Genomic DNA, 24,084 nt, shown 5'->3' on the forward strand with positions numbered 1-24,084 from the left:
GGAGTTCGATGCTGATCAAAGGATGGGTCGTCTCCTTTCGCTTTCCACAACCATGTCCAGGGAGTTTTTCAATATCTCAAAGATGGAGACTGCACAACCTCCTGTTCCCTGCTTGCTCACCCTCATGGTTATGTGCTTCCTGAGGTGCAGAGGTTTCCATGGGGTAGCAAAAGATTTCACCTTGCCAGTGGAGCAGAGCCTCTTGGATTCAGTTACTTTTTCCTATCACTTATTCTCTTTAAAAAGATCCAACTTATGTGGCCACAGATCGAGAGAGATGATTTGCATGTGTCTCCCAACTGCACAGAATGCCTAACAACCCAATCCTCTGTCTGCAGTGGGCACTGTGCTATATAAGGAACACACTTTGATAGCGAATGTAATGCAACGTACACATCATGTTGCCTCAAGGTCATGGGAAATTGTATCTGTTTATATGATGCATCTAGACATACTCTAATGTAGTGCTAGTAATTTAAAACACTGACCACATAAAATGTGAATAAGACCAAGAACATAGCCACAAATTCCACTGATTTTCTGTATTAGAGGATTCAGCAGCATATTGGTGATTCTTCACAAAGATTTCAAGAAAAGAATGTATATTTTGCCACTTTTTTCTTCAATGGACACCAAGTCAAACTTCATTCACAAAATCTTGAGTAAAATTTCTGCTAAAAAGAAATCTAATCTGGATTTATGACCCCAGAACAGAGAGCCAAGTTTAATCCTGTTTTTTTTTTTTTTTTTAACATATAATGCACTCATTAAAAATACTGCTTGCAATAAAGATGCTGCTAACAATAAATAAAATATTCATAGTATCTGAATTATGCAAAACTGATCATTGGAAATTATTTTGTGCAGGTCCCAGAAGCCTTATAACACATAGGGAGTGCCACTGAACTGGTGTGATAAGTAAATAAATGCAACTTGCCTGGAAACAGTAGATTGGATAACGTTTCTTTAAAGTTTGTTTTCAAAACTAATTGTTTATGTGTTATGAATTGTTGCCCAAGATGTCCTGCACGTTCACACAGACCTGGGTTTTATTCTAGCTGCTGTCATACCATGTATATAGGACTGATGCTTTCTCTGTTAAAATACTTTGCTCACATTTGTAAATTTGTATCCATTTGGCTTTAACTGTATTTTTAAAGCCAGGTGATCTTCCAGGGAGATTTTGATCCATTTATTTCCCTTTCATGCTCTAAGGCATCAAGGAGTGCTGGGATGAGCTAATTTGAAGAACTGACCATACTAGTGGAAAAAATGCTTATGGTCACAGACCATCTAAAACCCAAGGAAAACAGTAGCCCTGTTCTTCAGGCTCTGATGAGAAAAATCATTTTCCTCAGGAAACAAAGCTGGGAAGTGAACATTAATCATAGCAGAAATATTCAGGTATTTTCAGTTCATGACATTTGAAGAAATTCTAACAAATAGAAAAAAAATCTAAGATTTTAAAAAACGTGACCACTTAGGCCAAACTTCTCCAAAGGCTATTTGAAGGCTGAACTAAATATTAATTCAGGTTAACCTGAAAATTCTGATCAAAATAATTCATACTGTAAGAGAATGTTTGGATTTTCTTCACTATGTAGGAAAGAAATGGAAGGCTGCTTAATGGACAAAAGTCAGTGCTGCTCCAAATCTGGACTGAGAAATGGCACCTTCTAGTGAATACTCACAGACAATGGTAAACATAATTAACCTATTCCAGGATACCACAGAATTTCCAGATATTATGATTTTAAGACCTATCTGTAATGTAGATTAAACAGGTAATCATATTGATAAATGTTCGACGTGAAAGAAAAAAGTGTACATGACTGAAAAATTGAATGTGCAAAGTGCTTAAAAAATACAGTGTCACTCTACCACCCATTCAGAAAACCTGAGTCAGAGGAAGATGAACAATTTTATCTAAATTCATGAAACTGCCCACTGCTCCAGAGAACCAAACCCTTTTTCTTGGTTTCCAGATCAGCACCCTGTTCTTTGCACCACATTTTGTCTCTGCACCCTCTGCACCCTTTAAACTGATGCAGCTCATCTTCAGTTTATGCTGGTTGAAGAATTGCAGCATAAGCTTTTTAAGAAGTCACTTTGCAGCACCAACAATTTAATTCAGCTTAACAGAAACATAGAAATAGAAACAGTAAAATGTCTTTTGACCTTTGCTGTTGGCTACAATCAAACCCATGCAACAAAGAGAGCAGAGAGGAAATGTTGGACATACACTCAAGATGAAAAAAAAACGTTTGGGCATGTAACACAGTACACTGGAGAAAACATTCAAGAACATTGTGCTGAGAATATTATTTCTATAAGGCTGAAAGGGTCAGTGTCATCTTAGATCATGCACTGTACAAGTGCCAGCCATAGAAAAAGACCCACCCACAGGCCCTACACTCTGGGCAGAAGGTCACTAAACACTGGCAATTGATCTGTGGCTCTACAGACTCCAAGGAGGGGAATAAAAAAACCACCAAATAAAACATGCAGGTTTCTTTTTGTCATATACCAACTACTTTGCTAAAGATTATTAGTACAGCCTGAATAATGGCATTGTCTTGTCAATCCAGTGTTAATTAATGCCAATGATGAATGAAAATAAATTAACACAAGTCATAAAAACATCCTTAAACAAGATTCCTCTCTATTTCCTCCTGACACAAAAACAACCTGCCAAAGATTTCTCTTTGTTTGAAGTAATTTTTCTCCAAAGAATTCCCAGCTGCTTAATTGCTTTCACACAAACCTGTCTAGCTTAAGAACTGTCCTACTTTGCTCGTCCTTTCAGTCCTTAGCTCCACCCAAACTTCCCTCCCACAGGTGGCATTTCCAGTCCTTGTGCTCCTCACAGGGATTTTGTGTCACCCTCTAAGCCACTCTCTTTTAAGCTGATACCAAAAGCCATGTTGTGCATGCCATGGGTCCAATGTGGGACAGTTTTTGTCACCCAGTGACTTGTTCTGTTGAGTTTGGCATGGCCTCCGCCAGACCACAGCCCTGGCTCTGATCTCTGTTAGCCTTTCTGAGGTTTGAACCATACTCCTCATTTCCTCAGAACTCCAGATGTCAAGCACACACTCCCATAATTCACCCAGAAACTCGGCACAGTGAGTGGTGACTGAAGTGCAGCCAGCTCTGGAGGAAGCACAGGCAGTGACAAACCACACAGCCAAGCCAAATGGTCCAGAGGAGAGGAACTGATGCAGATTTTCTTCTGAAGAGAAAGACTATGGCAAATTTATACTGGGAAATATCTTATTCCATGAATCAAGAGATGCAATCCTTCTTTGCCAAAAACTGGGGAGCCTAAAAGCTCATAACTCTACATTAATGCAGCAATCATATTAGCTTTCCTGTACTTTAAAAACCTGAGACAAAAGTTTAATATTTCTGGCTTTGCTTTCTAAATAGAAAGTGAGAGTTACACTAGACAAACTCCAATTTAAAATCTCAGCAGGGCTGACAGTGGTATTGAAGAAAAAAGCTTTTCACAGTACTAGCTCGTGGACTGATTTTAATAATGGACATTTTCTTTCCATAGATCCAATATTTATACTCTTGTTGTTATTTTAAAACCTGCCTGGGGACACATAAATCTGCCTGTATCATAATTACACTTACCTACATTTCATGCCTGTAATCAAACTAGGACCTATGGCAGAAGCCATGGGAATATTGGGCAATCTATTCTGCATGGATAAGAAAGACTCCAGGTATTTTTCTAAAAGGATAATCTATTTTATGGATAATAAATTAAATTTGTCAATTTTTTTGGAAGCTAATGTTTTGTCAGGAGAATTTTTTTTTTTTGCTTATTTCTGAAAGTGTACATTCAAAGGACTCCTGAGTCTTTTTTCTTGAGTTCATGTGTCTCTTTCTTCCAGTTGCTTCCAAATTCTGGTTCCTTTCTCCAGCCCTTGCTTCTCTGGAGCTTGCAGCACTGTTTGGCAGGGGTGGAAAGGAAGACAGATGCAGGCTGGTCGAGTCCTTCCCAGAGAAAGCTTAGGGTGGTACAGCTCATAGCTCCACTGAAACCCCCAGAAATAATCCAAGAATCAGGCTTTTTATGGAAACCCACTGGCAGTGTTTTACTTTTAGTACTGCTGCTTCTTGAACTACAAATGTCAGAAGCGTATCTGTAGTGATGCACTGCTGCAGGCTGGCTTTGGGAAACCCTTCATAAAATCTGTCAGTGAGGCTGGGTAAGTTCCCTCCTCTTATGAAGTCATCCATTCTGGTCACAGCTACACTCTGCACTGTCCCTGGGGCTAAAGTAAACATTACTGAGGAGAAAATGCCTTACAAATCCACAGCACTTCACCACATGCAGATATTTGCTAATATTTAAGAACAGAACAGCTTTCTCATAGGTGCCTGCATGTACACCATGCTTAACCAACATGTGCCACCTTCTGTACACTGCACAACCAGCTAAGAACAAACTCTCCTACATTGCACATGGATTACAGTTTTGGTGGATGCTGTTGCCTGTCACAGGAAGGATGTCTGAGGGGCCAGAGCACCGGGTGGGGACTGAGGAGTCTGGGCCTCTGGGGTTCTAAGGGCACCTTCATGAACACCCTTTGCAGTTGGGACCTGGTCAGCATGAACAATTCTGGCTCTGAGAAACAATATCTTTGCCCTCCCTTCATATTAGCACTCTCCCCCCAGTCATATGCTGCTGGGACAATGCTGTGCAGAGCTACTAAACATTTTATTAAAGAACATGATTGCCATCTTGTCAAAGCAGTGTATGGGCTGCCGCTTCCTCACTGTTGCCAGGTGGTAATTGCTAAGAAGGAAAACAGGGATTTACAAAAATGATTGTGCTATATAGATGGCACATTGCCCTTTCTTGAAAGCCATAATCCCTCTGTTAGCACAATCTCTGCTGTCTTCCTTCTGTTTTCTCATTCCTGACTTCTTGTAAATGCTAATTTTAATTTTTTTTCTAGTGTCATTTTGATGTCAAAACTGTAAACACTAGAATATCACCAGGCATCCCATCAAAGGAAGATTTACAGATGATTGGTCTTCATTGTTTTTTAACATTTTACCTTTCTTTTTTTAACAGCATGGTAAACAAGATATTTAAAACTTTCCAAACAAGGCTTATAAATTCATCCCATTCCAACTTTTCCAGCTTGCAGTCATTTATAATTGACATCAGCTATTTCTCTGCTACAGTGGCAGGACTGCTGCACACATAACTGTGCCCAACATAGCTGCCACCAAATCAGGTGGGAGCAGAAGTCTCCTAGAAAATAAAAGGCTTGGACCCCCCATGAGGAGCAGCCATCTGAAACCACAGCCACATTCCTGCTACCCCCTGGAGATGCACTCTGAAGCCCATGCCCTGCCACCTCTCCCCTGCCTTAGCTTAATCCAGCTAAACCAATGCCAGATGGGTACATTTATACACATTGCTTAGTGCAAGTGTAAACAAAGACCCAAAATGGAGTTGTGCTATCATTTTACAAGGAGAAAGAAGAAATCAGTTCCTTTCATTATCAATTTGCAGCTGACAAAGAGGCTGCTTGAGAGAAACAAAACAGGAGGTGTGCTAACTCTTGGAGATAGCCAGCTGTGGAGCAGCAATTCCCATACTAGTGGAGATGTGTGTGCAAAGGCATTGTGCAGAGACACAGAGATATGCCCTGAACATTTGCTAAAGGCTCAAGTATATGACCCCAAGTATATAGTATAAATATCTAAAAGAGGAAAGGAATGAAAAGTAAGTTCCAGATAAAGAAACAAAGTGCAAAGCCAAGGTATATTTCTATTTTCTACCACAGCAACTTGTACCAGTGGTGAAGATGAAGCAAGCCAGTGATTTGATCCAGCTGTGGAAGAAATCAGTGGCACAATTCTCACTGACCATCAGGTACTGGATTAGGCTTTGAAATCAAAAGTTGCCCAGATGAGTAACAGTGGGAGAAACAAAATATACTTTGTAGTAACCTGGTCACCCAAATTGCTAGAGTATGTATAGACTCTACATCCCTGTGTGAGTCCCTGAAAATGAGCCAACTAGTAAGCTATCACTTCCAGTAACCTCAAAGAAGACCATGCAACCATGAAGATTCACAGAAAGTCCCATTCTTTCATTGATCCTAATCTTGTTTAGTAACAGTTTATAAGGAGAACAGCCCCTGCATCATGCTGCAGCATGGCTTTCTAGCTTAGGTAGTTAAGGAAAAGTACAGTTACACCCAGAGAGACATCTGTAAAGATCCTCTTTTGCAAGTGATCCTCTCTGCAAAAGGCTTTAAAGATAATGAAAATATTAATCATTAATACCAAAAATCAACATAAAGTTCCACATGTAATTCTGATAACTGGGACCAAGTATGTAGTCAAGCAGACAGTGAAATTAGTTACTATCTTTTTGACATTCTGTGTGCTTGAAGCCTTAGTTATGGGAGTTGCATTCACTTAGAATTTAATTCTCTAGAAGAGGCTGTTTCGCTTATCATTTTTTCAATATCTACCCCTGTCAGACCCTGATCTCAATAACTGATATTAGCTGCAATCTATGTGATAAGCACAGAACAAAAAGGTTCCCAAATTTCAAGCACACCCTCCTCTTGGTAGGATTCACATTCTTGGATGAGTTTTGCTGAGCCTTGCAGCTGTTCTGAGCTTCTGCAGCTCCTGCAGGTGCAGCAGGGCCAAATCCTGCCAGGGGCTCACAAAAGCAGCTTCTGCTGCTGCTGCCTCCTGCCCACAGCCAAGGACAGCCCTGAGCTCTGCTTGGCTCACTGCTTTCCACTGTCCTTCAGGACCTGAACTGCACATGTACTGTAAGAGAGCCAAGAGGTTTCCTTTGAGCCCATGGTCCTGTGCAAGCATAAATCAATGTCTGTATTGAATTCTAGGTTACGTGAAAAGCACCAGCTTTGCATATTTGTGCTTTATCATCCAATCAGTAGGCTAGGAGCAGTCAGTCCAAATCCTGAGAGGGTTAAGCCAGTCAAACTACATCAGTGAACATGGTCTGAAAGAGCAGGCATTGTTTGGCATGTATCTTAAGCTGTCAGGAGGAGCAGCCAGTGAGCAATGCAGTACTTGACCTGTCAGCATGATACAGATCATTTACATAGCTTTTTACAAACATTAACAGATTAATCCTCACCTTGGGACACACAAGCAAGGTTCAGTAGTCCTGACAAACAGATCTGGAAGCTGTCTCCCACAGTGATGGTAACCTGATTTCCAAGAGGATCAGCATCTTTACATCTTGTAAAAGCAAAGAGGATGGGACTTCATACCTCCAGACCAGGAGAAAAAGAAGTGTGAAGCAGACAGCAGCTTTGGCCCAACCTCTTGTGTTTGTGGGGAACTGGGGCTGTGGGGACTTTCTTAAGTGCTCTGTCCTGGCTCCTGTTCAATTCACAGCAGCTGTGACAGTCACAAGCAGCTCTCACCCCGGCACTGAGGACACGGCGTGTTCATGTGCAAAGTGCTGCACTTCACACCCAAAGCCTAGAGCAGAGCAAGCAGCTGAAGTGGAAGGGTTCTACCTGGGTGTGATTTCCCTACCCTAACAGCTACCCAAAGCATCTCAACTCATCTCAATGGGATCGTCTTATAACGGAGTAGCAGTCATCATATGAGAGAAAACTGAATTCTGAGCACAGAGCTTGGGCCTTGCATTGAGGAGCAGGGAGGGTCTGTGATAGATATGGCCCACAAGATCATACTGACAGAGCTCATAGACCTGGAGACAAAGTGGCACATGGCCATGGCCCATGAGGCCATGCTGGCTGGCTTTTGAATTACATGAGAGATGTGATTTGTGCACACATCATTTATGCAGTTGAGGAATGTGGTCTTAGCAGTATTACTGAGGGCTGGGGAGCTGTCTGTAAGGCACAGGGGACTGGGAGATCAGGTCCCTGGTGAGGCAGGACAGGGTGTGATCCCACAGGTGTGACCCCTCACAGGAGGGACACGTGCATGTATGCACTGAGGGGATGAGAATCCTGGTTTATACCCACACACAATGCATGGATGTACCCAGGTGCACTGGCATGGGGTTTAACCATGTATGTCCACATGGACTGGCATAAACACAAAAAAGAACAAGGGAAGATGAATCTGTACAAGCACCTGCTAGAGACATATGGGCAAGGAGGAGAGGATGCCAGATTCCTTAGATATACAGTAATTCATGTGCTGTAACTTGGCAAAAAATTTTAACCAATTTTAACTGAAGGTCTCTGTTTTATGAAGGAAATTGCTTATTGATCCTGTCTGTTTGCATCATATTCCCACTGTGCTATTCACATGCTTAACCTGGAGGGATTCAGAAAGGTTGTTTCTCTCTTCACACACAACTTGACTTCTTCAGAGAGATGCTGCACCTCCATGGGAGGTGCTGTAGGTTGGAAGAGTTTGTGAGGTAAGGAACATGAGTGTTCCTGACATTAAACCCCTGTGATGCCCATTTGGTGTACCTTTTTCATGTACTCATAATCTGCTGAAAGCCAGATGAGAGGTCACAAATGGATATGGAGATAAATTCAGCAAAACCATTGTAGTATTCTCTCTGCACCATTACACATGGTCTGCTCATGGATTTTTGGGGTTTTTTTATAGTGATGCTTTTGATCTATCTCCCCTTTTGAAACATTGCAGATGTGATTTGTGGTCTTTTACTAGTTTACTAAAATTCAGTGGGGAATGGAGCAGATACTTGAGACCTTTCAGCATTAAACATCCATTGCATGGTTTTCAGGGTGGGGCCAACAAATAAACTGAAAGGCAACAGTGATCCCTTAAAATTCCTTTTGAAAACACATGAAGAGAGGCAGAATTTGTAGCACAGCAATTAGGAACAGAAGTAATAGACCAGCCCTTCCTCAATCTCCTCTAAAGAGCTTGTGTATTAAAACATGCAATGAGGTACATCATGTTAGTCAGGGTGGTCCCAGTGAAATGAGACATTAAAACATGCTGAACATTATATTAATTAATGTCAAAGATGCCTTTACCTTTATGCTAAGCCAATAACACCTCAGAATGGCTCCAGAGGAGCAGGTACAGTGTGGATTGTCATGCATTTCCACAGCAGTGTTTTTAGAACTCATCCATCTGTGCCAGGCTTCAGAGCACTTTGGTGCAACCTTCCATTTGCTATGGAATGAGGTCACAGGACTCCAAACCAAATGGGCATGACATTACTGAGAACCTTCCTTATAGAAAGGTTTGTTTTCTACCTTTCATTAATACATAGAGAGGACAAGGACTGTGTTCAGCAGCACAGAAACAATACTATCCTAAGGCCCATTGTGGTCATCCATTAAGAGCCACTTTCAAGAATTATTTAAAAGCCTTTCTGAAATCCTGCCTTCCTCTGCTAGGTATTTTGTAATGCTTCTGAATTCAGTGAAAAGTTACATTTACTGTGAACACCTGAACAAAAAACCTTTTTACCCAGTGTTTTGTTTAGATGCAAGGTAAAAAAAGGAATTCCAACACACAGCTCTTAGACAGTCTTGTCATCAGATTTCCCATTCAAAAAGTTAGATGGTTTTGTTTTCAAATATTGGGCTTGTCTTTCTTAAAAGAAATTTTCTGGTATTCTTAACACAGTTCAGTAAAATCTCATTTTGCAGACAGTATTGCTATATTTTGGGATGTGTCAAAATAAAGTCCTAATTTTTCTCATCAAATGTATCACTGTTTCACATGGAGGAGAAAGTGTTGCTTTTCAGTATCTAAAGACATGCATAAAATGATAAATCAAAAATTTTCAGAATTCAGAAGTTAAGAATATGGATTGCATTAATATCCTCTGAGACTCTTACAATGAAAGAAATTAATTATTTATTTTTCATTTTTTATGTTGAGGGACTTCAGTTGTTCTCCAATATTTCTCAGCTAAATAAAAAACACTTTACCTGTCAAGTTTCAGTAATTAACCAACTACAATAATTAGATTTACTTTCCTGACTCCTATTTTGGAAAATAAACAAATATTATAAACCCCATGGTCAGATCCTCAAAGGTATTTGGATACCTTGCTCCCTCTGGCTTAAAAAATAAGTACAGTCCATGTGACATATTAAGTCTTTAAGCACCAGCATGTGCTTGAACTTAAACACCTTTATGTACTCTAATATCTAAGATTCCATGGCAAAAATTGCCAGCTTAGCTAGAAAAGAGTTTCAGAACTTCTTTTATGATATTTACAGGTAACATTAGGTCTAGTTAAGTGTGGAAGGCTGAGGCAGGCTGGAGATGACCTTCTGCATCAGTGTGGATGAAATCAGAGTGCAGGTGATCCTCCTGGCTGCTGAGCTCTCTGCACTGGAGAACATTATTTTGAAGCAAGTTATGTAATTCCTTACTACAGTGGAGTATGTATTGACAAAAGCATTCCTTGCTAACATTTTTCCATTATAAACCTGTAAGAAGTTTATGTCAGAAAAAATAAAAGATTATACTTGGTGCAGTAAGGTTCCATTTTTAAGTTCTCATCTTAACATTTTTCAGGAATAAAACCAAAGTGAGATGAGGTTTCCAGTAAAGTACTGTTTTTAATCAGACTTTCATATTCTTCTACATTAATATGTCACTGGGTAATTGGGCAAGTCCTGTACTTGTCAGCATCCAGAGGCATTTAACACCAGGAGCTGCACAAATAGACTGATGTGAAGCAGATTTCTGAGATATTCTTCTGCAGAACTCATTCCAAAACTCTGGCATACTTGCAAAAAGCTATTTTTCCTTCTTGACATGTAGAAAATTTTTCTGAGTTTGTATTAAGATGACAAGTCAGATTTTTTTCCCCCAACTTGCGATATAATTTTAGCTACTAAGTACTTTCCATGCAAACCATCTTTTCATTTCTCATAAAGAGAATACAAAACTTGATTACCTTGGACAGAGGAGGCATACCAGGGTTAATAATGATAATAATCACTGTTAGGTATCATATTCTCTCTTTCACCTATTTTTCCCACAAGTGCTGGATTCATAATGACCTGTGTGGATTCTAGACATCAGTCTTTTTAGCTGGATTTTTTTCTGTGTTGAAATTTGATTAATTTGCCAAAAGCCTTCAAAACCATTGCATAGCCCCACAGCTGTCCCTAAACCCTGACAGCATAAATAGGTACATATGTACACCCCCCAGAACCTGTATGGCAGGTTTAGGATGTTTATATTTAGTAACTTTCTGTTTAATATAGGAACTACTTCCCCCGTGTAGCAAAGCAATTACATAATTAATGGTTACATTCAAACAGAATGGCTCAGGAGAGAAGAAAGAATTTTTAGGACAACTGTGTCAGACTGGAAAGGAAGTATGCATCAGTAATTCCCTTTCACATTTGATACTTCAGCTAGTATTAACTTAAAAGTCCAAATATAAGCCATTAAGCAAAGAAATGAACAAAATGAAGACCAACCTTGCAGGGACAGTGATGAACTGAGAATAAGGACATTTGGGTTCAATTCCGAACTCTTCCCTTGCCAGTATAGCTTTGGGCACTTTCTTTGTTGCTCCCTTCCTTATCTATTTAATAAGGATATTAATACTAGATTAATTCTAATCTTTCCTGCATGCCTTTTGAAGGCCTCTTGAAGGCTTTTGTAGTAAAAACCACTACTTCTGGTATCTGTAAAACTCAGAAAAATACAGGCCTGCTTTTTTGGAAGACACAAGAAGAATTAAAGGAGGGAATTGCCATCAGAAATTTGTTCTACCATGGGCCTGGTGAGAACTGCTGCTCAGTGTCAGTAATGTGGGGCTAGGCAATAAGAAATGCTAAAGATGACCCTTCAGAAAGTCTCCAGTTAAAGGAATGACTTGCGAGAGACAATAAATATTGGGACAACTATAAAAGGTCTAGTGAAAAAAATCACAACAAAACACTTTTCTGCAAAAAAAAAAAAAGTTGCTAAATTTCACTGAGAGAAACTGAAAAACATATATCAGTACAACTTCTTGTAACAAATGGAAGTCTGATTTGAAATGTCAACATGAAATCTTGTGTCATTCTGACATCAGCATTTCCAAACATATTGATTTTTAGAACTTTTCATTTTTTAAAAAAATTCAATTTTTTGATCCTGGTTTATGTAAAACATAGATGCTGATCTGTAGAAATTACTTGACCAAGAAACATTTTTTTTTCTGTGGACATTTACAACTTAAATGACAAAACTTCAAGTTTCATTTGAGATTTGTTTTGGGATTTTTTCAGGCCTTTCAAAAATTAGGTTTCTGCTGGACCTTGAATGAAGACAGCTCAAGGCATTCAGGAATAGAGGGAATACTTATGTGACACATTTTTCTTGACTGGAAATAGTTACTGCAGGTGTGGGAAATATTTCCACTGCTCAGTATAACTTCCCTGACAATGCAGATGGTTCAAGCTTTAATTAATACTGTTTATCTAAAATGAACTGAAATGAAATACAGGTGTTCTCAGCATCAAACCTTTACTATAAGTATCTTAAAAGAAAAGGAATTTCTTAATTTTACTTGGTTTAGAATTGACAGAGAAAGCCAAATGCAGCTGTTGTGCAGGTTTTTAAATTATTTAAAATGTCACTAAAGTGTCTTAAGTCACAGCAAATCATGGGCAGTAATGTATTCTAAAGAAAATTAACATCCTGCATCATGTAAACCCTTCTCTCTCAAAATACTCTTTAGAAAAGAATCCACTATTATCATGATGTATATTACAGGGATAAAATAAAAAAATGAACCCATTACTGCATTAGTGTACTGGATACATATTAAGCTGCTATGCTTGTTTTTAAAATATTTTTCTTTCTACCATAATGCATAACCTTGTGGAATAAAAAATCCTATGCAAAAAGGAACTATTCTTTACAAATGACAATTAATTAAATATTGCCTGTTATGCAATATATATCCTAATAATATAGACATTTATAAGCATGCAAAATTGCACAGAGAAACGAAACCCAGATGATTTTATCCTTCCTATTTCAATATATATCTATATTCTGTAGGAAGTTTACTATAATTATGATTTCATATTATGTTTCTATACTGTAAAGATAAATGTTCCTGGATCAACTAAAGAGCTAAACATCATGTATTAACTAAAAAATGAACATATTTAATGTAGCAAAAAGCTGGGTAAGTATCCTTGAACCTAATAATAAAAGAGTATTTTGTAATATCAGTGATGTTTCAAACGAACCCAGGATGGGTTCCTGGAAAAATTGACAATACCCAGTAGCAATGTTAATACTGTCAGAAAAATAATAAGGCAATGAATGTTTCCAATAACAATACACTTTGCTTCATTTTGGAGGCCACTAATAAAGGTACATTTTTGCATACTCTGATAAATTTTCTCTAACAATGTATCTGTACAGTTACATGATCTTTAAGAATGTAATTAACCTATTTTTTCTTGCTCTAATTACAAGGCAAAAGATTGGCACAGGTAAAAAGAAAAATTATTTTGTTTAGAGGGAAAATCCAAATTATGCCTGAAGCCTAATAAATCTGTTGCCATGACAATCAAAGAGCCTGGTCTTACAAAACCTTTTAGAATTTATCCACATGAGTAGTTCTTACTCACTGTGCTAGTTCTGACCTCTCCCGTTCTGAGTGACCACCCTAAGAGATGGAGCCCAAAGTCATGGGCTAAATGAACTCAACAGAGATTTTGTGGACATTTCTGGATATTTTACAAGGGTGGTCCATGGACTAAGGAAGTGATATCTGCATGTTATATGTAAAGATGGAAAGTGGGATTGGTTAATGAGGATGTATTGGATAGTGCGGTACCTGAGCATGATGTAAATGGTGTAGAATAAGGAATAGAGAATGTGCTGGGTTTATCTGGAAGACAGTTGGTTTTCTTTCTAGTAATTTGTTTGAGGTTATGTTTTGTGCTAGAAGCATACTCATAATATAAAGATGTTTTAGCTCTTGCTGAGCAGAGCTTCCACAGCGCCAAGGCTGGGGCTGCACAAGGAATTGGGAGGGAACACAGCTGGTAGAGACGGCCCCAACTGACCCAAGGGATATTCTGTACTATATGGTGTCATATAAAACACGTAAAACAGTATATAAAACAGGGGAAAGACAAAGGAAAAGGGGAGAAGGAATGTTCAAAATTATAGCATTTGTCCTCCCAAGTAACCATTAGACACAATGGAGCCTGGCTCTCCCAGAGATGACTGAACCATGGGAAGTGGTGAATGAATTCCTTGTTTTGCTTTGCTTGAGTGTGTGTGGCCTTTGCTTTGTCTCACCCATGAGTTTTCTCACTTGTACTTTTCAGGTTCTCTCTCCTATCCCACCAGGGGGGAGTGAGCAAGCAGCCCTGCAGTGCTTAGCTTCCAGCTGGGGTTAAACAACAATATTCATGCAAGTTGTTCCACTGATTGGCATAGAACTGCTGATGTGAGGACAGGTTTGCAATGGGCAACTTGAATTTAGGATGCAGTCCTTGTTCACATTGAGAATTGAGGGGATGACTTCTGCAAGTAAGAGATTCTTTCTGACAGTGAAGATGACATTTGTGGGTTGTGTTCTTCCTCAGTTTTGCTTATTGGTTCTTACAGTAGTCACACATTTTAGATAGTAAAATACACAAAAATTCTGCTTCAATGCACAAGTATATGTGATTTGAACCTTTACTCCTAAAGTCAAGGCTGATTCCTCTGAACCCTGTTGAAATATTGTCACACTACAATGTGTTTTTTCCTCTGTGCTTCTTCCTGCTGCAGTGATTTGAAGAAGTTGCATTGCTGTTCTCTCTTTAAAAACTGCCTTATGGAGTCTTCCATCATATAAGGAGGAAATTTATTGGGAAATACTACAAAATTAAATCTTTTGAATAGTATTTAAGCTCTGATTCTTCTTCTTGAGTCCTGCTGTGGCCTGGATTTTGTATTTTTGGCTTTATTTATCCTTCCCGTGCTTAAAACCTGCTGCCAGGAACCTGTCCTCTCCATACCCCGCTGCACAGTCCGTGGCAGCTGCCACACAAACCTGCTCCTGATCTTTTTCCAGCTCCATCAAAAGCAGTCAGATTTCTAAGGGTTTCCCCTCAGAGTGGAGGCAGGCCCTTACCACAGTTTACTCAAGAACCACTCAACTTTCCAAACTCAGTGATCAACCAGGATGCATAAGAAAATACATGTTTCACATTACCACTATATCACCTTTTAGTTCTCCCTAATTTCTAAAACAGAGATCCAAATAAACCAACCTTCCTGGAAAAGAAATCTGCTCTTCCATCCCAGTTTATTAATTGTACAATTCCTGATCTGCTAGGCAATTTCTTGACAATGACCCTAAGTATTTGTAAGTCAGGTAGTTACACCTCCTTGCACTCCTCTAGCACCCTTCATCCAGGAAGACAAAACCACATTACAGCTATTAACAAAAAGTACCTTCCAATGCCCACTGAAGGTATTTCAAATAATTCTCAACACTCCTCTAATACACAGCAAAAGTTACTTGATGTGAGAACATCCCATACTGGATTTGTTTATTTTATGACCTGGGTAATAATTCACATTTTCGGCTTCCTGACTTGCGTAAGAGGATCTCTCTCCCACTGTTTCTAAAACACAGCATCCAAGTCTGCACTTGGTAGTTTCCCATGGAAACAAAATAGAATAAATCTTTTGTACCTGCCGGTATTGCAGACATTCAAAACCTTTCCGTAGCTTTCATTTACTAAAATATTCATTCTTGCATGATACAGAATTTCTTTTAGCTCCCATTTTTGCCTTCTAGTGATGAGTGCACGACTGAGGTGCAGGGAAGGTACAGAACCATGACCCCAGAGAAACAGACAGAGCAAGAAAAGGAGGAAGCAGGAGGAGGGGAATGGAGGGAAGGAGGGAGGGAAAAAGAGAGAGAAATGTCAAAGCCAATTCCTAAACATCCTCCTTAGCATGGAAATATGTACAGTGCAGCTGCAGATGTTCCAGTGCAAGTGCAAATGACAGCACAGGTGTGCACAGACACACACACACACACACACACACATACATACTGTCACAAAGCAAGGGAGAAAAACAGAAATGATCTTACAAAGCTGCTGCAGTAATCAGGACACTTGCTCCTGAAAACAACCATGCAAGCAAACATTCTTTTGTTACGTTTCTACATTTTTTTCAATTTTCATTTCACTATTGCTATTATTTTATACCTCTGACCACATCATATAGTTATTAAAAGACAGGAAAAGGGCCTTACCATGCAGTGCATCAGGAAGAGATGAGAAGCACAGAGCATGCTGCAGAGATTAAGCTCAGCATGGCATTCAGATATCCTTTGGAATTGAAGAAAATTGTCCAACCCATTCTTCCTAACAAAGCGGACAAGTTTTCTCTAGGCTTGAATTTTTCACCAGAAGACAGATCCTTACAGTGCATTATATTTTCTTCTTCAGGAGATATATTTCCTCCAGTTAAGTTTCAGCTCCGCAATGCCATTTCCAATCAGCTCTAAGAAGTTCTTCATTCCCAGATTCGCGGTGTCATCAGAGGGACTCCAAAGAAAATCAAAGAAAGAAAGAAAGAAAAAAAGAAAATAATACCTTACCAAAATCCTGAAATTACTACACTGAAAAGGAGAAGATATAAAAATCCCACAACATCCCCTCATTTACTCTATTATCTAGGTGTTTCACAACAATCAGTACTACCTCTTTGGTCTCATATATGCAGTGCTGATCATCTGTAACAAAGGAAGAAGCAAAAACTTTCCCAATTTACACATGATGCATTTTCATTGCTGCTGCTCAACTGTGTACTACCAAACAACCCTTTTCATCCTGAGGCATCTTTAAAACCATCTGACAAAAACAACAGCTATCCCTTTCCCTTCCCAAAGAACATGAATATTAGAATTTCTAGAAAAGTATTGAAGAAAATCTAACAAATAACCAAAAAATACAGATCAGACTCCAAAAGCAAAACCCTTGAAGCAGGAGGTTTCTGGAGCAACGAGGTAGTCTGCCTGAAGAATCTGGGGGCACACACATTAAGCACCCTAGGGAAGGGGAAAGGGGAAAAGAACAGGGTGTTTGGAGAAGATGGGGTGGGACCAAATGGGTCTCAGGCAGGAGTGGGATCCTGAGTCACCCTCAGCCTCCTGCCTGCTGGCTGACAGCAGCTCGGGCTTTCCCTGCACTTTCTGCAAAGCATATTAATTGATTCTGGTTGCTGAGCAACTAACTCTGGGGAGCCACATCGAGGGCTCCGGCTCCAGCCCAGCTCCAGCAGCAGCAGAGAGAGAGGGGATGGGTCTCCTCTCCTCTCCTCTCCTCTCCTCTCCTCTCCTCTCCTCTCCTCTCCTCTCCTCTCCTCTCCTCTCCTCTCCTCTCCTCTCCTCCTCCTCTCCTCTCCTCTCCTCTCCTCTCCTCTCCTCTCCTCTCCTCTCTCTCTCTCCTCTCCTCTCCTCCTCTCTCTCCTCTTCCTCTCCTCTCCTCTCTCTCCTCTCCTCTCCTCTCCTCTCCTCTCCTCCTCTCCTCTCCTCTCCTCTCCTCTCCTCTCCTCTCCTCTCCTCTCCTCCTCCTCTCCTCTCCTCTCCTCTCCTCTCCTCTCCTCTCCTCTCCTCTCCTCTCCTCTCCTCTCCTCTCCTCTCCTCTCCTCTCCTCTCCTCTCCTCTCCTCTCCTCTCCTCTCCTCCCCCAGGAGTCTGTCCCCCCACCCAGCTGTCCTTAGCGTCCCTGCAGGGCAGCTGTGCAAGGCAGAAGCCCTCAGCAGGGCAGCAGGGAGGAGCTGGGGTGCCCCCCAGCCTGTGCTGCGCTGGCAGGACTCAGGAGAGCCGCCTGACCTCACCCTGACAGCAATGCCCCTCTGCCACACTGCCTGGGAGCCTGCGCCAGTGGGACTGGTAGCCACGAGAAACCCAACCAGCTGTGTTGACAGGTAGGTGAATCAGGGTGGTGCAGCCACCTTCTGAAAAGCAAAAATAATCTCAAAGATGTTAAAATGACAAGAAAGTTCCACGGTTATCATAGAAACATAGAATATCCTGAATAGGAGGGGACCCATAGGGATCATCCAAGTCCAACTCCTGGTCCTGAAGAAGGACATCCTCAAGAATCCCACCATGTGCCTGAGAATCTTGTCCAAATGCTTCTTGAACTCTGTCAGGCTGGCACTGTGATCACTGACCTGGGGGTCCTGTTCCAGTGCCCAGCCACCTTCTGGGTGAAAAACTTCCTAATATCCAATCTAAACCTCCTCTGGCACAGCTTCATGTCATTTGGTCCGCTTTTATGTGAGTTTCTAGTTGAACACGTGGCCACTTAAGCTCTGTCCCTGCAGTAACAGCAACTATTGCTTATTCCTGATCTCTTTATCATGTTGAACTTCAGACAGAGAAGACACTTGTCTGGCTGAAAGGGTGCACTCTAAACCAGAACCACCATGCAGAGGAATTGCCTAGGCATCTTTGGTGTTTTTGATGCAAAAAGGATGCCTCTGACAAAACCTTCTAATTGCTTTAACTGATACATTTGAGTTCCATGGAAGAGCGAAGCAGCAAAAAGGCCATTTAGTTTTGGTCCACAAAAGAGATGGGATAAGTGAATAACTGGAGCTGGCTCAAAGGGGTTTCTTCTAAAGTGCCTCTACTGATGGCCCAGGAGGAGCAACACAGGATTTCTGCAAGGTTGATGCCAAGGGAATGGACCCTGCAATTTGTGGCAGGGATTCCACCGACTTCTGTGTCTCTAGAGTCTGAAAGAACTCCCCAAAACACCACAGCATCTGAAAGAGGACATTTCCCTTGTGGTGTATAAATCCTTAGTCAGATCATGGCATTTGTTCAGCACTGACTAAGCTGTCTTTCTGTTGCACAGGTAAGATGTAAGAAATGAAAAGACCTCAAGGTTTCTCTCCCTGTGACCTGGCAGAAAGTACAACACTAGATCTTGGCCAAACTGCTCACGCACGATTACTGTCAAAGATCTGAGCCAGGTCAGCTCTTTATTCAGTCATAGTGATAGGATAAGTTAAAGGGTAAAGCTCTGAGAACTGCCTTAGCTTGCAGTCACGGAGCAGAATTATTGAATTCTCCCCTTGAAAAACTCCAACCTGTATCTAGTAAGCCCTATCTAAGCGGCAAACAGCAGGTCTTTGTGAAAAGGGACAGGTTATCTTAAAGAAGAGAGTTACTTTTCTGACAGTAGCTTAGCTGCACCACACTGCTTTCATGCTTTATAAAGAAACATCTACAGTTTAGCCTCATTTTCTTAGCAAAGCCAGATGCTCACATATCTTCAGAGCTCAGGAAACCATGAGATCCTGTTAGCAAAACTGCTGTATGAAGCAGATTACAGAATATATTCCGTTCATCCAATATGTTTATTGATATGAGCATATACTGGGAATTCTTTATTCCCCAAGTACAATATCCAGAGAAATATGAGAACATTTATACTAAGGGAACAAAGAGAGGTGGAGAGATTTCACAAATTCTTGCAAAGGAATTATTAAGTCTATATGAAAGGATTTCACCAAGCACATAGTAAAGAAACATTTCTTTCAGCATGATAAGTTGTTCTGGTTTTATCTTTCCACTATTACTTCTTTACATTCATGCTGGTGCCTGTTTTTATCCCCAACAGTACAATCTTTAAAAGTGTGACAACAAAGTATTAATATTTTAATGTGCTTTGTTTTGTACTTTATTTTTTACAAGGCAGAATGCCAAACAGTGTTGAAGTTTTTTGTAGTGGAGAAAATATCTTTAGAAGTTTTAGGGAAGGGCAGTTTGAAGGGCAAAACAATAAAACAAAACAACCATAGAAAGAAAGAAAGTCAACAACAGGTGATTTCAAAATGAAAGCAAACTAGTGTTTAAGAAGGAGGTATCAGATTATTAAAAAAATTTAGAAGAGCCGCTTTGGAGATGTCAACATTTGTGCAACTTTTTAGTGTTTTTTTTAGAGAATGCAAGGCTGCTTAGATAAAATTCAATATCTTACAGAAAGCAAGAAGAGTATCCCTCTTTCACTTACAGAAGACTTGGATTTAATCTCATAAAAATGCTTTTTATTATTCATTGAAAAGGCTGACTAATGCATATGTTCTATTCCTATTCCATTTTTTATGTGTCTTTTCTCTTCTCACCTTTATATCCTTTCAATAGCAACATTATCCTCTTTGTGAAAATAGGTGTCCAGTGAGCCTAAGGACCAGAGCAAGCTGGGACTGAGTCAGCCCTCATTTCCTGAGGGACTGGTACAGCTGGTGTCCCATCAAAATCTCCATGGCAAAGCCCAGACAGGACCCCTCCTGCACGACCTTGGGCACCAAAGTAACAGGGACATGAAACAAGCCATGGCACCGGCTTGGGCAGAGCCCATTTCTGAGCTTAGACTCTACTGCCAGGACCTCATAGTGAGAGAAAGTCCCCAGGGAGACAAATGGGAAGAAAAAGACACTTCTGGTGATATGTTCTAGTCCAGAGTGTAGGTAAGGGCCAAGTGGGAAGGTGGCATTTGAAAAAGGCAAGGGAGTGCTGCAGCAAGCACAGCGTGGTGGCTGAGGCCAGGGAAATAGGGAAACTCCTTTTCTCTGGAGGGAGTGGAGCCTGTGCTGCAGGGACAGAGGGCACTCAGGGTGGATGAGCTCCTTACTGTGCTGGGTAATTCCTCTCCTCTGCCCTGAATCACAGCACAGGCCCCTGGCAGCTCGGGAGATGGGGCCACAGACAGTCAGACATTGAAGAATTTGAAGCAGAAAAATCTCTGGGGAATTCTCCCTGCAAGCCAGGAGCAGGGAAAACCAGAGAGCTGGAATCAGAGGTGCACCAGCCTTGCTCTTTGTGTGCTCAGACTGCTTCTGCAGTGCCTGTCAGCAGCAGGTGCCTTCCACAGCACAGTGCAGAGGCCCCAAGTGACACAGAGAGCCTCCCTCCTCCCAGCCTGACCCTGCTGCCTGACACAGCACGGACCAGGCACTGAAAGCAGATGAAACAGCTTGCTTCCCAAAACATTAGCCTTCCTCACAACCATAGCTTCATCCTATAAAGACCATCATTTTATTCCTTGCACGCCACACCTTTCCAGAATCTGTGATTTGAGAAGTGAATTAGATTTTTAAATGCAGTATTGTATGTAAAAGATACAGTGATTTTAACAGAAATACAAAGATGTGCCCAGATAATGAAAATTATTTAACATATGAAAAAATGGTATAATTCAATTAGTAACCAAATTTAGATTAAAAACTGGTGAAAATTATTTACAAATAAGTGTTCTAGGCATGTTTCTCATTTTGACCTTTCAAGATCTGTTGTCACATTTGCTATTCAGTCAATTACAGCACAAACAACTGAATTGATTTCTTGCCTTTTTAGTTTAAATGCCATAATACATGCAAGAGAGTCTGAGCTTCAGTAAGTGTATTTCCAGGTCATCAGCAATTAATTGAAAAATTTAACCACAAGAGATAGACCTTTATAAAAAAAATTCCAAAGCATCACAGAGGATGTACACATAGTTCCATCTATCTGCAGAATATTTAGCATTCCTAAACCCCATTTTTAACATATTTTAAATATATTATTAGTTTAATAATTATTTTCCATATTCTATATGGCAGCTGGTCTCTTTCTTTTCTGTTTTCCATCAATGCAAATCAGACTAGGATACCATAGTTGTCAAAAAATTGCAACACTAAGAAAATGGTATGTGGTAAGTAAATGGTAAGTAAAGCCAGTAAAATGAAAAACATTTATGATTTTTTTATTCTCTTTCTTTTGAAATAAATGCTTTACTATGACTTAACTGCCAACTGACTAAAGAATGATAAAAGGTTACAGCTTATGTTAGATAATTGTTGGGTTTGTTCATACTTTCACAATCTAGTCTGAAATAAATATTAGTGGATCTGACTTGACATTTAAGGAAAAGTAAAACTCTTACATTTACTGATTTCAATGAAATCACCCTTAATTCCATCAGTGTAGCAAGTATAATTGATTGCAGTACTAATTTTTGTTCATTGCAGAGTTAGCTTCAGTTTACATTTGTTATGTACCAGTAATATAGCACTGCTTCCTTACATCACCCTGGCTCTAAAAATAACATTTCAATACTGCTGAATCAAAAATGTATGCACAAAAAATGTGACTACCTGGCTAGCAGTGCAGCCATTTTCATTGCATACACTAAGCATCTTTGTTTCCTTCGAAAAAGAAAATCTCTTTCGAAATTAACTTCTTAGCATACAAATAAAATACAAATGAGTGATTTCAACCCATTTAAAAACTGATATCTTGAGCTAGACTTCTATTTTCTATAAGCAGTATGCAGTGGCAGTTGTATTTTTGAGGGGAAATCATGGATATTGAACACAAGTTAGATGTCAAAACAGAGAGTTTTACCCTAATCCTGAGAGAGGTAGAAAAGCACTCCCTGATTTCCATGGGAAGATGACTGAGCTGTGTTCTTAGGAGACTCCTCCAGTCTCAGACAGAAACTGCTTAGCCTGTTGCACCAAACAGAGGCAGCCTTGCCCCTCTAAAGCTGCTGAAATGGTCTAGTACTGTGCTCACATTGAAACACTCCAGAAGACAAGCACTGTGTTCTGAGAGGTGATGATGTGTTTGCAGTGTCTGTGCTCAAAGTGGAATCTCATTAGAAAAACAGAAATCTTGCTGTAGCGCTGTGTAGTAAGATAGGACATGCAACGCATGAATTCATTGAATCCCAAGGGTGATCATCTGCCTGAAATTCTTCTCCAGATAAGCATGTTCACACATGGCAAAAAAAGCTCTCAAGCAGCAACAGTTATTACTGCTTAATAAATATTCACATTATTTCTCAACAGGCAATGTACCCACTGGGCAAAAAAAATAATAGTATGCTAATGAAGGATTAGACAGACATGGGCTAAATTAGTCTTACTACAGTTCTGTTAAGCTTTTGGGTGTGTATTACATGACATTACTGTTTAATACCATAAAACAAAAATTTCTCTCTCTCTCTCTCCTCTCTTTTTTAAATTTTTTTTCCCCTTTCTTCTTTTTCTTTATTGTTTGTTTGGTTTTTGTTTTCTTCTCCTTTAGCAAAAGAAGTAGAGGTTTTCTGTCCTAGGTTAACTTCCAAGCATTAAGAAAAGTAACATAACCTGAATATTTATATGATTCACACCTAGAGCTCTTAATTGCTAGACAAGATGCTGCTAGAATTAATGTAGCATAGCAGCCAAAGTAGTCCTGAACATTATTCAGTACTCCAAAGTATACAGTATGGGTGTTGTCATGATACTGCACAGTATTTGAATAAATGTACCTAGAGGAATGTGACAGAAGCCAGATTTAAGCAGCTGCTGGCATTTCTATTCTGAATACAGCTGATCTCCAGAATACCACTATTCTGACTCCTAAAACCTCTCCTATGCCTGTTCATTCTTTGTTTCACAGAAGACTCAGCAGCTGGTTTGGTTTTCTTTTCACCATTAGCAGAGGTGTCTTTGTAAGGATCCTTCCAGTGAAAATCGCTTGGAACAGCTCAGAAAGTCTCAAGTTTAACAGAGAATGCCCCTTAGCTGGAAGGGGAAAAATCTCCATCAGCAATCTCCTGCTAGGCTCTTTCAAGTCCTCCCTAAACAGTCACTCAATTGATTGGTATTTTTAAAGCTTTACTGATGAATAAGGTCCTGGTATTCAGAAGGATTTCACAGAGTTAAATGATACCAGCAAAATACACAAATATAGATCCACAAGGTACTCTGAGCTATCTCCTCTTAAAAAACAACCAAAAACCAGCAAAACAAGACAAATCAAAACCAACCTGAACATGTTAACTCTTTATGATATATCTGTTTCTTAAATATCCCAATTGCTTTCAAACTTTTCCTTGGAGCTGGTCTCTCTGTTTAATTAATTAATCACAGTATTTGCACATCTTGAATGTTTTGTTTTAATGTCTCACTCCCTTCTGTGGATTTCTCAGCTGTGAGATTTTAATGAGAGCCATTTCTCATGTTTTTATGCAGAATTATTATACGGAGGAGAAAGTGATAATAACTCAGTCTTCTCTTAATTACACTTCTAATTATTCTTAGAAGTTTATTTATAATTGTG

The 24,084-nt window shown here is 40.0% G+C and overlaps 1 protein-coding gene across 6 annotated transcripts in view; it reads right to left on the reverse strand.

Annotated features, from left to right (window-relative positions):
- TUNAR (TCL1 upstream neural differentiation-associated RNA) overlaps positions 1-24,084 on the reverse strand; it is a 160,589-nt gene that overhangs the window by 13,461 nt on the left and 123,044 nt on the right. For 4 of the 6 annotated variants that reach the window (XM_064715577.1, XM_064715575.1, XM_064715576.1 and 1 more), the window contains one exon: positions 16,232-16,526. The exons of 1 other annotated variant lie outside the window; for it this stretch is intronic. In XM_064715577.1, coding sequence (XP_064571647.1) covers positions 16,232-16,270 — 39 coding nt within the window. In that variant the 5' untranslated portion in view covers positions 16,271-16,526. Of the gene's footprint in view, positions 1-16,231; positions 16,527-16,682; positions 17,333-24,084 lie in introns of those variants that run through there. One more of the 6 variants, XM_064715578.1, reaches the window with a different exon arrangement.

Source organism: Zonotrichia leucophrys, chromosome 5 (genome assembly GCF_028769735.1).
Source record: "Zonotrichia leucophrys gambelii isolate GWCS_2022_RI chromosome 5, RI_Zleu_2.0, whole genome shotgun sequence".
NCBI classification, from domain to species: Eukaryota; Metazoa; Chordata; class Aves; order Passeriformes; family Passerellidae; genus Zonotrichia; species Zonotrichia leucophrys.